At 43.6% G+C, this 13865-nt stretch overlaps 1 protein-coding gene across 3 annotated transcripts in view; it reads left to right on the top strand.

The window, feature by feature from the left end:
• The window catches only part of agpat4 (1-acylglycerol-3-phosphate O-acyltransferase 4 (lysophosphatidic acid acyltransferase, delta)), a 204465-nt gene that overhangs the window by 153263 nt on the left and 37337 nt on the right, over positions 1-13865 (top strand). For all 3 annotated transcript variants that reach the window (XM_067988359.1, XM_067988361.1, XM_067988358.1), the window contains exon 8: positions 10064-10262. In XM_067988359.1, the coding sequence (XP_067844460.1) occupies positions 10064-10262 (199 nt within the window). The remainder of the gene's footprint in view (positions 1-10063; positions 10263-13865) is intronic.

The following is a 13865-nucleotide window of genomic DNA, read 5'->3' as shown; positions in this document are numbered from 1 at the left end:
TTGAGGCCCGTGGCCACTGGGCATAGTTTCTTCATGTTTCCAGGAGAAGCCGCCCACCCAGGACTGTCACCTACTCCAGACTTTCTGGTTTGTTTTCTATGGTAGGTGCCCCTAGTGGTGTGGATGCTGCATTGGCAGGCAAATTGGGGAATCTCTGATCTCAGTCCACCTAGGTCATTGGTGTGGTTTCCAGTGGGTGCATCTTGGCACTTACATCAAGATATGCCCCATTTCAGACTTTTGGGGCCATAATGTTATTCCATACCCAAACAGAATAACTGCAGTAACATTTGTGCTGCCTGATGATTTCAATAGTTGCTGCGTGCAGCCAACACTAGCTGCGCTGTTGATTGCCTGCACGCATCAGTAGGCGGCCTCGACATCAGAATGATTAGCACCTCTTAAAGGGAAGGTGCACTGTGGCAGCAGGAATGCTGGAAGTCCATTGGGAAGTAAATCTTCACTGGAATATAGTGAAGAATGGCTGTGCCTGCGAGAGAGCATGCACCAAGGTTTTTGGATGATGCATTAGAGGTCTTGGTGGAAGAGGTGGATAGAAGGAGGAGCATTCTACATCCGCAGAGAGGCAGGAGGCCCTCCAGACGTGTGCTGAAGAGGCAGTGGGAGGAAGTAGCGGACGAGTGCCAGGAGCATAGCGCCAAGAACATTGATGCAGTGCAGGAAGAAGTTCAATGATTTGACACGAGTGGTCGAGGTGAGTGAGTTCAACTTTCAAGTGGCATATCCTACCATTACACCACTAGCCTCATCCACTGTTCCACGCACTACATCCCCCTTCATCCACATACCAACAAACTCTTTCAATCAGTACTCAACTCTTCATCTCACTCTCACACATTACACTGGTGCAAGCCACACACCCACAACTCTCAGGTCACATAGACTGGCAGCTGGTCAACTATGACAGCCACATCACCCAAACATCTTGCAGGACACTCACCGACACACTTCCCTCTTTCTTGCAGGAAAAGGTGGCACATAACAACAGGCAGTAGGAAAGAACTGGAGGAGGACAGGCGCGCCTACATATCCTAACCCCCTGGAGGAGAGAGTGCTGTCCATCATTGGAAGGGCCATCGCTGAGGCCGTGGCCACTGGCGATGCTGGAGGTATTGATGATGAGGGTCTCTTCATACCTAATCCTCCTTCTCGCTTCCTACTTCTCCCTCATCCCACAATCTTTTCTGACTCTCGTGCTGCAGATGGTGTAAGCGTGCGTGTCTTACTTTCTCCTCTCCCCTCACCACAACTCAACTCGTGTCCCTTTGTTATTTCAGATACCCAAGAACTGGAACCTCCCCAGTCAGAGGAGGCAAAGGACGATGACAGTGATGATGCAGTCACACTGTCACTCAATCTTACACTCGCAGCCACCAGCTCAGAGACTGACTCTGCATACTTTAGAGGCTAGGATAGAGGAGGGATCTGCATGTAATGAGACACAGGGCACAAGTGCGTAGGAGCCGGGGTGAGGGGAACTGATATCGCAGGTGCCAGTTTGCCGGAGGGCGAGGTCGCATACTAGTTCTGCTGCCGAGGAGTCAGATGATGACTTCAATGGGCTAGGCTACAGAAGAAGGCTGATGGGCGTACACAACCAAATACTTGGTGCACTGGAAAGCCTGCCAGAAAGCCTGCGCACAATGTCAAGAGGCATGGAGGAGTCCAGCTCCAACTTGGCACAGGGCTTTGCACAGAGTTTGGAGCCCATCCTTTCCCACATGGAATGGGTGGCCACCTCCATCAGCACACCTGTGGAACCCACCATGATCCAACGTCTGATGACCGATGTCACACAGCTTCCATTGCAGTACAAACATCTGCCATCAAAGGTCTGACTGCTGCCTTGGAAGCTTAGACTGCTACTATCATGGCTCTGGGTACCAATGTTGAAGGGGCTTCCAGGGCATCACAGCATTCCAGCAATCTGTTCTCCAGCAGACCACCTGGAGTGCTGAGGTGCTGCCCCGAGAGAGTGGCAGTGGCGCGTGGAAGACGAACCTGCTGTCTTCTCTCATGATGACAGCATTCCTGCTCCCACCCCTGCCACTCTGCCAGTGCCCTTGCTGTTACCGGTCAGCCAGCTGGCTCAGACTGCTGCAGCCAGGCCAAGATGGTGCCGTCTGAAGAGCCCTCTAGGCCCAGAGCTGCTCGAGGTCATCCTCCAAGACCATCCACACTCTCCTCAATTGAAGGTCAGCAGCCTTCCACCACTGGGGATGCACCTCGTAGGAGCGCTAGGAAAGGTAAAACACACAAATGACATGTACTAAGGTAATGCACTAGGCTGAATGGTATCATTTTGTTTGCATAATTTCATGCATTAATTTATAAATGTGGATTTGACTTTGCATTTGGTGGTGGTTTTTATTTCTGCGATGAGCTGTGGAAGCAATGTGTAATCATAAGGAGGATGACGTGATGGTCAGTGAGAGAGGAAAGGTAAGGAGTGTGGGACTGTTGGTGAATGGGGAGGTGCCGTTGAGGTTACTGGTATCGCTCATTAATAATCTGATCACGCAGAGCCCTGGCAGACACGGCCTTTTTGCCTTCCTGCCTCTTCCTGCTGCACTTCCTTTTCCTCCTGCGCCTGTTGCTCAGGTTCTCGCTTGACAGGCGATGGCAAGGACTGTTCCCTCATAATGGCGAGGTTATGCAGCATGCAGCATACAACGGCAAATCTTGATACCCGCTCAGCTGCGTACTTCAGAGCGGTCCAGGCAGCTGAAGCGTTGTTTGAGGACCTTGATGGTGTGCTCTATGATGTTCCACGTGGCAGCATAGCTCTCGTTGTAGGCCTGCTGTGCACGTGTGCGTGCGTTCCAGACCAGAGTCATGAGTCATTTCATGAAGGGGATAACCCTTGTTGTCCTTTGACTTGCCATGCTGTTTGAAATATAGATGGCACGGAGGACTGCTGCTGGATGAAAGAATCATGACTGTTGCCAAGATAGCACGCGTTGGCCTGCATGATGCACTGCGTGTGGTTGCACACCAGCTGCACATTGATTAATATGGCCGATTTCAGAAGTGGAGCACGCAATGCAATATGCATGCAGTCAATGGCACCCTGCACCATGGGGAACCCTGTAATGCGAGCAAACCCTCATGCTTGCTTCTGTCAAGAGGGAATGAGATGAATCTGTTTCTGCGTGTGTACAGAACCTCAGTAACGTCTCTTATAAAGCAGTGCACTGCAAACTGCGAGATGTTGCTTATATCTCCAGCAACAGCCTGCATGGAGCCAGAGCCATAAAAATTAAGCTCCACGGTTACCTTGACAGCCATAGGCAATGCTGTCCTTGCTCTGCTCTGAGGCTGCAGTTGTGCTGTAGCAGTTGACAAATTTCAGTCACTATCCCTTTAGTGAACCGCAGCCGTCTGATGCACTGGTCGTTGCTGAAGTTGAGGTAAGAGAATTGGTCCATGAAGACCCTCGTTGGATATGGCCTCCTGCTGAGTGCCCTGTGCTACCGCTGCCTCCTCCTCCTCCCTCCTCTTCTAGCGGCTTGTCCTACTCTGAGTGACCTCTCTTCATTCTCCAAGTCATGTTCAATTCCCAGAGCAACCCATGTCTGGAAGCAACTTTTTCCAGCACGCTCTTTTTAATTGCCACTAACAGTACTGCAAGACCAGCTAGACCACTGTCTACAGAATATTACAACTTTAGCCAAGTATAGGAAACTTCCAAAATCACGTTCAATCACACCAGCAGCCAGAATAAATAATCCAGCATCTAACCTGTAACTCTTGCATGATCCCTACAAATAGCGTTGGTGGGGGGGTTCTTCATGCCTTTTAAGTCCTGTTCAGCTGTGTGAGGTTAAGACAATGGGCTCGATTTTAAAAGTAAAAAACGAGTTGCTTGGGGGCGGGCATTGAAAATTGCCACCATTTCAGACCCACCTCCAACTCACCCATTTCTGGTTTTCACGGGGGCGGGACGAGGAGTGGGTGGCCAAACCACTCCCAGGAAGAGGGTCAGGCCTTAAAACTTTTCAAGGAGGCTTCAGGCCTCCATTTTTCACTACTTTCCGATTTCAATCCCGGGTCCGGGATTCCCGGGCCTTCTGTTTTACGCCTCGTGAAAGGAGGCGAGGTAAGTGCCTAGAAAGGCATAGGTGTGGGCCCGGAGGAGCAGGAGTGCTTTCCCCAGGTCCAACAAGCCTACCTGGACAGACTAACCCCCCCACCTCCTCCCCGATTGCTGACTCCCGACCCCGACCTCCCGACCCCGACCCTCAATGATCAACGCCGCCTGGCCCGTGTCTACTTACAGCCTGCGATCCCCTTGCCCATTTTCCTCCTCCCATCCATACAAACAAAGACTTACCTGAAGACATCCTCTCCCTGGCTGGTCTCCCGTCCAACTGAGATCAGTCGGTCAGCCGGACGGGAAACCGACAAAAAAAAAATAAAAAACATCCTTATGTCAAAATCGTAAGGACGTCCAGGATATCTGTACTAATGGGTTTCCTGACCTCAAATTGATTCCCCTGCCCCCTTCCCGGTTCTGTTTTAACATTGAGCCCAATGCATTGGCTGGAGTGTGGAGTTCCAAAATGTCGATGGCTGCTTCGTACCAGCGTTGCACATTGATTCGCGTCATAATCACCCTACTCTACATGTTGCCAGCGTTCGTTAGGTGTGCACGCGCAAGCTCCTTTAGCAAGATGGCATCCTGCGGGCCTCACGTCGGAAGTGTGCGCGCACCTCAGACACCATTTTCGGGGCTTAGGTGTCCGTGTAGCGCCTACAAAATGAATGCTTCATGGCCCAGTTTTGCCCCCACCGTTACTGGTGGAATGGATAAAATTTGCATTAATCTTTATCCATGCATTTTCTTTTAATTTTATGCTGGCTATGATGTTGCTAATTTTTTTTTGCCACTGCTGGAATTATTTGTCTAATGGTGGCCCATATCTGACAACAGCAGTGCTGTTTATAGACTTATAGAATGATACAGCACAGAAGGAGGCCATTCGGCTCATCATGCCTGTGCCAGGTCTTTAAATGAGCTATCCAATTAGTTCCACTCCCCTGCCCTTTCTCCATAGCCCTGCAGATTTTTCCCCTTCCGATATTTATCCAATTCCCCTTTGAAAGTTACTACTGAATCTGCCTCCATCACTCTTTCAGGTAGTGCATTCCAGATCATAACAATTCACTGCGTTAAAAAATGTCTCCTCATCTCACCCCTGGTTCTTTTGCCAATTACCTTAAATCTGTGTCCTCTGATTACCAACCCCTCCGGCCAGTGGAAACAGTGTCTCCTTATTTACTCTTTCAAAATCTTTATCAACCTGCTTATCCTCTAAACTCCTGCAGTTGGCCGATTTTGCTTAATCAAAATGTTAATACAAAGCAGTAAGATTTAATTTGCTTATGGACGCATTACTGCATGTGTAACATTACTGCGGTACGATCTCCTGCACCGCCTCGATGACAAACGCACAGTGCAACATTGCTAATTTCCAAGCAGTTAGAATGTTGGCACCTGTAGCGAGACCACCTCAAAGAAAAGCCACTATCTGCTGTTGATGTGTGCCAGTTGCTGTAGGACTATGGTCAATGTGAAGCTGTTTATATATATTTTTTGAAAGCATAATGTTTAAAAAAAATTACTGTTACAGCCTGTACATCATTAAATTTCTTTTGTCTCCCTTGCTATTCTGAAGATGGTGGCTCATGCTGATGCGAATCACTGGTAGCTTTGTTTTTGTCCTGTTGGTTTTACTTTTGACTTGGCAACGTTACAAGTTTGTAGTCTGGTGAACATCAGTGTGGGTCATTACTGAATGCAAGATGCTAGGATTGCTTGCAGGAATGAGCCCATACTGCCCAATATCTAATTATACAATAGAGCACCATAGGGTTGTAACAATAGGACCCACTTGTCATCTTAACTAGATATTGTTTTTTGCACTTACCCTCACTTATGCTAATCCAGTTTTTCTGATGCCAGACTAAGAAACACATAGTTGCTAATTGTATGATTTATATCATTGAGTATTAATTCTGTTCAGGTGGTGGCTATCAATTGGAGACTCTCTCTTGTATCCTTTTTATAGGAGAGCTTATCTAGGTTGTGGTGCATGTGTAAGGGGAATCTCTCAATAGAAGCATGGAATCAACTAACGACCAGTCTCCAGTATTCTATCCTTCACCACATGGCTATACAATTTTAACATTATTGTGATGAAGCCAAATATGAATTGTTTTGCTTCTTCATTTTATAGACAGCAAGTGCCGGTACATGTACAGAGTAAATGATGTAATCAAATCTCATCTTGATTCAACTAACTACAGAACAAGAAAAATAATGAAACTATGCATTCATACAAGACTCTATTCCTAGCCTCACGCCAGCTACAATGAACATTGGATTCTTCACTGCTACGTGACTTTATAATTGGTCTACATGGAAACTTATATTATGTTTCTTGCATATGACTTGTTTTTTGTGTAGTTTCTGTTTTGACTTTTAGTATCATCTTAGAAATTGTGAAATGCATTTTTAAACATTTTCATAAACCAGTTATTACTGAATGTTTGTTTCATTCAAACTATATTCTCTCAACCTGCTGATTTTTTTTGTTATTGATGGTAATTAGTCTAAATCTTCAATTAGATTATTTCAGATTTGAGATTTTCACAATCTCAGTCCAGCTGTATTGAAACTGCAGTCAGAATAATTTGATAATTGAATTAGATTGAGGGATTTCTTGTTCTAGATGGAAAAATAAAGATAAAACATTAACTATGCACAGAGCCTATGATTGAACAAGATTAAATATAGCAATATTGATTTTAGCTGCACATGAACCCCATATCTGATTATAAATTTGTTACATGGTATGCTGGTTGAAAATGTAATTGTGTGTGTTTAGAAGGACAGAAACTGCTCTATTCTAGATTGAGATCAGGCATGTTGTTGAGTTTTTTTTTCTCTCTGTGGAGGTTGATCTTTTGAGATCTGTGATTTAAGGGGTGCAGTGCTGGATCAATTAGTGTAAGTGTGATGAGGTGTGAAATGCTCTATTGTGCATTATTAACTGAAACTGAATTATATGAACTTTAAAACAAATAAAATTTAAAAATCAATTTTGGAAACCAAATAAAGATGGAATAGTGTAAAATAAAGAAATAAATAGAAATGTGTAGCAGATCAGTCAGTACTTGGAAAGAGAAAAGTGTAACAGGTTAGAAATAATTTGTCAGAACTATCCATTATATAAAAACATGTTGTTTCATGGGGCAGTTATAATTGCTATTAGACCTATAGGTTTCTTTAGACGTTTATGTGCATCATTGGAATTGACTTAAGATCGAAACCTTTTTCTACGTAACTGCATTAACATAGTGCAGTCATGTCTTGAATAGGTTGTGTATGACAAGCTGGTAATAAATCATCAGGTGTGCTTGGAGAGAGGTTTTTGATGGGTTTGGGGCACCAGTTTCATTGGCAGATTTAGAATTCTTCTTTATCTTTTCCAGTGTGTGATTCAGTTGTTATGACAGAAAATGGCACGGATTTTTAAAATTACTCCTGCTGGACAGTGTAAGCCTTTGTGCACCGTATATATGATTGAATGACTCTCGCTGTGAAAGGACATACCAAACACAATACAATTATTGTACTGTTCAGTGTTTATTTAATATAAAAGGCAGGTTGCAGGTTTAGGACAGACTAGGAATGTTGTTCTATGATCCCGAAGCTATATTGTGCAATGATATTTCTAACTTTTTGTTTTCTATATGGAATATGAGTTGGAATAAATTTCACTTAATGCCAATTAATGCCTGCAAAGTGAAGGGTCTGCAGAAGGCCCAAGTGTTGATAAAATCGAGGGGAGCTAAAAACATTAATGTGATTGTGCACACGAATGCCATTTTGCCCTTGGGCGCAATGCATTTTTCTGCACTGTGCATCTCAATGGGAGCACATGCAATGATTGGCCGCAAACAGAGTTTACCTTAAACTTGTGTGAAGTACATAATTGATTTATAGGACATGGCAGTTATCCTGTTACAATTGTGTTTATTGCACTTCCCCAGTTAAACATCTTGTTTTTATTCACTATCGTGCACTGCTTTCTTTTAGCGCCATTGGTCATTATAATTATGTATTGTAGATCACATGGCTGTTGAATAACTTTGTAATGTGGGTCATGCAATGTGATGCTGCACAAGTTAGAACCAGTGTTGCAAACAGTAATATTTTAGGTCTGTTATTCTGCCTCAACCTCACTATTCCTGTTTCAGGTCACCTGTTGCTTAACTGCAAGAAAACCTCAAAAGTTGTATAAATTTACGCTGAAAAAATTAGGAACAGGGCTGTAAATCTGAGATTGTGTGACAGTTGCAAACCACTTGAGCTTTGATTCTTGTGGTTTGGTAATGGTGCTTATTGCATTTTATTTCATAAATCCTGTGTGTCACCATTGTGATATTGTGCAAAATTGCAGTCTTGGCATTTGTCAGTATATCTACATTTGGTAAGTGCTTTGTTACCCTTTAACCAGTTTAAGAATTTTAACAGACAAATATTTAGTGAAATTACTATTTGCATTGTGTCCAGTTTAAATTGCCTATTCTGTTAAAAATTGATTGTAACATTCTTTCACTTAGAGTTCACTAGAATGGTATGACATTTCTAATTTGTTTTATATTCTTGTCACCAGGGACTATGCTAAAAATTAACACCAATCTAAGAGATTTTCCTACTCCAATTTTGTGATTATAAATTACTGGCTCAATAAAATCAATTGAATTGCAGCCTTGTAATCAACTCCTATTGATTCATGTTAGGGAATTACTTTTACTCTGCTAAATTACCCAGGCCCATTATGCAAATAAAAGTGGTTATAGAGTAAACATGATGTACGGCAACATGATGATCCACCACGTGTGCCAATGAGTGGTAGGATAGGGATTCTCATTGGGGGTACCTTGCTTCTCAGCCATGTTCATCGGGATAGTAAAATACTTTTTAATGAAAAGCAAATTGTCTGATTGCTCCATGATTAATCTGCAAACTAAATCACATTCTAAGAAATTGCAATGTTTTAAAACCACGTGTTCCCATGTTTTTATTAGTAGACTGTTTAATCATGGAGAAAGGCAGGAATTCACATGTTCTCTCTTTCATTATGGAACTTCCCCCACTTGTTCTCATCTCCCCCCCCTGTCCCCTGAAGAAATGCAGAGGGAAAGCTGGGGATTCCCAAAGGTAGGCAGGGGAAAAAAAATCAATGCATTGTCTGCTCTTGCACATTTTCCAAAAGCTGGAAACAGAGTGGTATTGATGCTTCTCTGGGTCCAAGTTACTTACCAGGTGACTTGATGGGTGAAGGGAGACCTGAAGAGGGGACTATATGAACAGGTAAAGATATTGAAAACAGTTTTTGCACTTTTAGTCAATCTCATGTAGATGTGGATAGATATTTCTGCGTATTGTTCAGACTGTGCTTGGGTCCTACTACGATTCACCAACGTACCTAAACACTTTACAGTAGAACTTCAGGGTTGTGTAAAGTTTATCTGTGACTAGAGAGAAAAAAATTATAAATGCAGTAGATTCTGAAGTTTACAAACAAAATACAGTAGATTGCAGTACAGCACTGTACTTCAGTGCTTACATTGCTGTAAGAGCTTGTGTGGAATTGAGAAACGTGATAATCATGGCACAAAATGGTGTCGGTAATGCAAGGTTGTATTGTTCAGTCTAATTTTCCCTTTATTTTGTATAGTAAAGTCAATAATTCTATGGAGCGAGACCATTTTAAACAATGAAGTGGTACCACGATCAGTATGTTGTATATCTTGGGCCAGATGAAAGTTTAGCCATGTGACATGACTGAATTACTGGGTGATGGTGGATTCCTTCCCACTCTGTGCACAAGTTATAACACCTGGGATATTAATGCTTACAGAAATGACAAGAATTACCTCGGACATGATGTACAAATAATATGATGAATGGATCTTTGTTCAGAAATGTATTTTTCACTAAAGTATACTGTCCTGTTTCTAATACTAGGATATCCTGCAGGAGGAATACTTCAAAAAAGGCTTTTATCCAGGCACTCCAATTGTACCACCAAAACGACCATGGGTCCTTATAAACTGGCTGTTCTGGGCTGCATTGCTGCTGTTTCCTTTATTTAAACTAGTTGCCAACATGATTAGCAGTGGATCTTCTCTGACCCTAATGACTTTTTCACTAATCATCATTGCAGGTAAGTCGTGAATGAATGTTTCTGTGGGTTTGTGTTCCCATCTAGAAACACCCTATTCATTTCTGACAATTCAAACCTCGAGGATTATGGGGAAAGTTAGTCAGAACAATGAGGGCTTTGTTGCTGATTTTCAAAATGTACAAATTTTTACTTCAGATTTCCTGTTCAATCTACTTTTTTTTTCTAATGGGTAGCAATTATGTTTCAGAATCTGCATTCTGGTTCTGTCATAAAAGATTTAGCTCTGGACTCCACTTATGACACCTTTGCATGCAGAGATTTGATGAATGAATGTGCATGCTATCTTGGACAAAGGATAGGCATTGTGGTTGAAGGATGTAATGCTCCTCAATCCTATTCAATCACATCCTTTGTTTAATTCCCTCATCCTCCATTTTAACCAGTAGCTTATTCTTCTATCTGTGGTTGAATTGTATTTATTCTGAAAGACTAGATCAGCAATTGTCATAATTATTGCTAGGCAATATATAAATTCAAGGAGATGATTTTCAATTTAATAGGATCTTGTCTAAGATTGAGTTAGCTGATCTCAGCTTGGTGAAGGCAAGTGAGCTACAATAAGCCTCAGTGCTCCAGGGTTAGCCAGGGGATAATTAGCCAGGTATCTATCTATTCCTCATCACTGTGCACCCACGTCCTATCCTGCATTAAGTCCCATTCCCCTTTTATATCTGCCGTTGCCGATTTTCATTTGCTGTCCTTCCCCCAATGCATTGAACTCAAAATCCTGACCTACAAATTTCTCCATGACCTTGCACCTCCCAAAGCTCCTCCAGCCCTATATGCCAGCATGCACCCTTCACGCTTCTGTTTCCTTTGTATCCCTTCCCTCTTTCTCCTCCATCTTTGGCAGGGCTTTCAGCTGTTTTGGCTCAAAGCTCTGGAATTCTCTTCCTATAAGCCCTTCTGCTTTATTACCTCTCTCCCCACCTTCAAAAGTCTCCTCAAAATCTATATTTAAGACCAGGCCTTCAATCACTTCTCCTAATTCCTCCTTCTTTGCTCGGCATCCATTTAAGTGCCTTGGTATCCATTAGGTACCTTGGTACATTTTCTACATTTAACGGCATTCTATAACTGTAACCAGTTAATGAAGATAGGATTGGAGTTGGACGTGAAGCCCCTCTTGATTGAGTAGCATGTATGCACTTACTGTTGAGGCTCATGCATGAGTAATGGCCATCTGGGTGAGGAGCAGGAGGGCAAATGGCACCTGTGGAGTTGTACCCTAGCAAGGAGTCAACACCTTCAGGAAGGGTGGGGAGAAAATAAAAAGTTCTTTCTAAGATAAAATGTTTCCTGAGTTTTGGTTTAAAAAATTACATTGATTTTAATTTGCCACTGCAGTTTACATGAGACTGTGTCTTTTTGAATATCAAAGCAGCATGCACTTTTTTTGTGCTTTTAGTCCAGCAAACATCCAAAGGAGCTTTACAGACTGGGGCATTGGACCCGAGCTGGAGTAGGTGGAAAAGTTAGGGGAAGGGCTGAAGGAGTGTAGTGAGGCAGATGGACTTAGCAAGATAATTCCAGAGTGCAACAGTGAGATGAAAGAAATCTCCCACCACTAGTCAAGTAGAGGAATGGGGGGGGGAGAAGAGGGGAATGCACTGTAGAGCAGAGTTCAAAGAGCACGGAGTGCGAGCGGGATGGTTTGGTTGCATGTAGCAAGGCAATGGAGGGATTTGTAAATAACAAAACATATAGAAAATGTGCTGATGAATGGGAAGCCAGAAGTCCGCATGGACAAAGATAATATGTGAGTAGGACCTAGTACAAGATCGTTCTGAATGAGTTGGACTTTATGTAAGGTTGAGCTCTCGAGGATGGCAAGGAAGGTGTTGAAGGCAATCCCAGCATTGATGAAGGTGTGGATGAGGGTTTCACTGTCATTGGGGGGTGAGGTAGGCATGGATATGAAAAGTATTTTGGAGATGAAAGTAGGTGGTTGTGATGATGGACTCAGATGTGGGGTTTGAAGCTCAGCTCAGGCTCGAGCAGGACACAGTGGTTGCATTCATCAGTAGCCATGGAATGGAATCAGGCTAAGGTGCAAAGTTTCTGGCAGGAACCAACAGAATGACTTTGGTCTGTCATATTTTAAGCTGCATAAACGGAAGGAAAGTTGAAGATGGGGTGATAGTTGGAGAGGATGGAGGGGAAGAGGGTAGGATATTTAAGGAGGTGGTTGATAGTTTTGGAGGGGGAAACATTCCTGAAGAAAGGGACCAGTCTGAACACTGGGCTCAGAAGAGATAGTTGAGTGCTTGAAAGCTGGTTTGGGAGGGGGTTCAGTGAGCATATAGTTTTTGGAAGAGATGAATCAGATGGGGTTGGGTTAGAGATGGAGGAGAAATTATTGTGTGGTCAGGTCTTAGGGAGAGGATTGGGGTTGGGGTGGCAGTGGAACAGAAGGGAACTAACCAGATAACTTCAGATTTGAAGACTAGGAAATCTATGAATCTCTACCTTGTGTCAGAGGTAAGGGGAAAGGGGAGAGAGTTGAAGAAGGTGTTGGAAGTCAAAGAGTTAGGGATGCCCTCCAGGATGATGCTAGAGTAATAGGATTTAGCTGCAGAGAAAGACATGATTTATTGCTTGAGATAGTCAAGCTTGATCTGATTGTTGTTATGTGCCACTTCTGCTCAAACTTGCAGTCACAGAATCTGAGTATATGAATGTGGGTTTTATACTTGGGTAATGGCGGAGGTGGGAGACTTTGACGGATCTGATTGGGATGAGGACACTGGAAGTAAGGAACTGTTGAATAGATCAATGTAGGCATTGTGAACTAGTGTGTAGCCAAATAATTCTAATTACAGCTAATTTAATAGTGTAAGGAATCTTACAACACCAGGTTATAGTCCAACAGTTTTATTTTAAAATCGCAAGCTTTCGGAGATTATCTCCTTCGTCAGGTGAGTGAGTGAAAGGTTCTCAAATCGCACATCTTATATTAGGCTGGGACACGATCACACCAATCAAAGGTGTCGTTGGTGTTCGGACAGGTTAGCCACGGAAAACAGTACTGAATACACAATGGGTCAGATTACAAAGCCAGAGAGAGAAAGAGACCCGAAAGGCAGAGAGAGAGAGAGAGAGAGAGAGAAAATGTCCAGTTGTATTAAAAACAGATAACTTTTTTTTTCCCTTGCTGGTGGGGTTACGTGTAGCGTGACATGAACCCAAGATCCCGGTTAAGGCTGTCCTCATGGGTGCGGAACTTGGCTATCAATTTCTGCTCGACGATTTTGCGTTGTCATGTGTCTCGAAGGCCGCCTTGGAGTACGCTTACCCGAAGATCGGTGGCTGAATGTCCTTGACTGCTAATGTGTTCCCCGACTGGGAGGGAACCCTCCTGTCTGGCGATTGTTGCGCAGTGTCCGTTCATCCGTTGTCGCAGTGTCTGCATGATCTCGCTGATGTACCATGCTCCGGGGCATCCTTTCCTGCAACGTATGAGGGAGACAACGTTGGCCAAGTCACAGGAGTATGAACCATGTACCTGGTGGGTGGTGTCCTCTCGTGTGATGGTGGTATCTGTGTCGATGATCTGGCATGTCTTGCAGAGGTTGCCGTGGC

Source organism: Heptranchias perlo, chromosome 8 (genome assembly GCF_035084215.1).
Source record: "Heptranchias perlo isolate sHepPer1 chromosome 8, sHepPer1.hap1, whole genome shotgun sequence".
NCBI lineage: Eukaryota > Metazoa > Chordata > Chondrichthyes > Hexanchiformes > Hexanchidae > Heptranchias > Heptranchias perlo.
This window is presented reverse-complemented; position numbering and strand designations above follow the sequence as displayed.